The sequence below is a fragment of the Hylobates moloch genome, unplaced genomic scaffold (genome assembly GCF_009828535.3).
Source record: "Hylobates moloch isolate HMO894 unplaced genomic scaffold, HMol_V3 SCAFFOLD_7, whole genome shotgun sequence".
NCBI lineage: Eukaryota > Metazoa > Chordata > Mammalia > Primates > Hylobatidae > Hylobates > Hylobates moloch.
This window is the reverse complement of record NW_026652282.1, coordinates 10,028,394-10,030,637: the sequence shown is the minus strand read 5'-3', so window position 1 is coordinate 10,030,637 and position 2,244 is coordinate 10,028,394. Positions and strand designations below refer to the sequence as shown.

The window sequence follows — 2,244 nt, the reverse complement described above, 5'->3', positions numbered from 1 at the left end:
TCACCAGTTTTCTAGATGTCTGAAGATCATTTGGTCACTCATGTTTTTCAGGTCCACATCATCTCTAACTAGGATACCAGCAAAGTCCCAGCTTCATTGCCACTGTGAGTTTTATTGTCATCTATTGACTGGAACCTACAAAATTCTACGGCTATTACTGTGGTCAGTGACATCATGATAACTTAGCCAGACAGTTCCAAAATCCCATGGTGTCCATTCGGTTAAAGCCCATGTTATTTCTTTCCCAGTTACCTGCCAAATCTTCTGTTTAGTGATGTGGTAAATTTCACCTTTATTTACTTACTAAAATCATGCTGACAAGCATAATTAGAGAGACATTATTTTTATAGGACATCTGAAATTCCAATGGGCACTACTATGGTGCAAGTCACCATTATCACCTATGGGATAACTCCAAAATCCCATATTCACTTTAGGTTTACCATCAGCTCTTGACTGGATACTGGCAAAACCACCTTGGTCACAATAGTGCTTTGTGACATATCATCTCTTACCTGAATACCTACAGAAACCCATGGTCTTCATAAGGTTTGAACACCTAACATCTATCACATGGCTATCTACAAACTGCCCAGGTAACTGCCATAGCTGGGCATACAACATCTTCCAGCATACCTACAGAAACTCACGGATACAATCAACATGGATTTCATCTTTCATGAGAAACAAGAAGGTTTCCTGTGTGCTCAGCACTGTTTGAACAATCTACTGCAAGGAGAATATTTTAGCCCTGTGGAATTAGCCTCAATTGCACATCAGCTAGATGAAGAAGAGAGGATGAGAATGGCAGAAGGAGGAGTCACCAGTGAAGAGTATCTCGCATTTTTACAGCAGCCTTCAGAAAACATGGATGATACCGGTTTCTTCTCCATTCAGGTAATAAGCAATGCCTTGAAGTTCTGGGGTTTAGACATCATCCATTTCAATAATCCTGAATATCAGAAGCTCGGGATTGATCCTATAAATGAAAGATCTTTTATATGTAATTATAAACAACACTGGTTTACCATTAGAAAATTCGGAAAACACTGGTTTAACCTGAATTCTCTCTTGGCGGGTCCAGAATTAATATCAGATACATGCCTTGCAAATTTCTTGGCTCGATTACAACAACAAGCATATTCTGTATTTGTTATCAAGGGTGATCTGCCAGACTGTGAAGCTGACCAACTCCTGCAGATCATCAGTGTCGAAGAGATGGATACACCAAAACTTAATGGAAAAAAATTACTAAAAGAAAAAGAGCATAGAGTCTATAAAACATTCCTTGAAAAAGTGTTAGAAGAAAGTGATGAGTCTGGAACATCAGACCAAGATGAGGATTTTCAGAGGGCCCTTGAACTAAGTCGCCAAGAGGCCAATAGAGAAGATGAAGATCTCCGCAGGGCTACTGAGCTAAGCATGCAAGGTAGTTCCAGAAACACATCACAAGACCTTCCAAAGACATCATGTGTAACTCCTGCTTCAGAACAGCCGAAGAAAATAAAAGAAGACTATTTTGAAAAGCATCAGCAGGAACAGAAGCAGCAGCAACAACAGTCAGATCCGCCAGGTCACAGTTCATATCTACACGAAAGGCCAACGACAAGTTCGAGAGCAATTGAGAGTGATCTCAGTGATGACATCAATGAAGACACGGTACAGGCCACTGTCGACACCGTTTTAGAAATTATGAGAAAGAATTTGAAAATCAAAGGAGAAAAATAATGCCTTTAAAAATAATTTAGATAGTCGTACTTTCCAACATTATCCTGTGTGATTATACTGTAGGATCCATTTTGGTCATGTCAAAGAGATGAGGAAATCAGGCTTTTAGACAGTTTGCAAACAAAATGATGAGAGAGATGTGGGACTAAATAATGATCGTTCAACTACTAGCCAAGGAGACATTCAGCAATTAATTAAATTTAAATTAGCTTTCCAAATGTTCCTTTGATTTTTGAGTGTGCAATATCTAACGTGTCTAAAATTGGGTCATTTCTCATGGATCTTTTTGTATACCAACTAATTAGCTCTTGCCATAGAACTTTTTCCATATAGTCTCTTCTATTGTAGATAATGTGGCTCATTTTGGTTGCTTTTATTTCTCATGAACCAATTTAACCTTTCAGGAAAGTGTCTCTTGTCTGTGTTGATCATAGTAACGGTTTTAGAAGGATAAATAGTTCGCCCTCCAACTATGTACTGTGCACTTAAGTATATTCTAATGTTATTTCCTCTGAT

General features: G+C 38.5%; 1 protein-coding gene across 1 annotated transcript; it reads left to right on the top strand.

Moving 5' to 3' along the window:
• Positions 1-544: 544 nt before the first annotated feature.
• ATXN3L (ataxin 3 like) lies at positions 545-1,946 on the top strand. The gene is made up of 2 exons (XM_058441415.1): positions 545-897; positions 1,162-1,946. Exons 1-2 carry the CDS (start codon positions 664-666, stop codon positions 1,726-1,728), a joined length of 801 nt encoding a protein of 266 aa, XP_058297398.1. The 5' UTR covers positions 545-663; the 3' UTR covers positions 1,729-1,946.
• Positions 1,947-2,244: the final 298 nt, after the last annotated feature.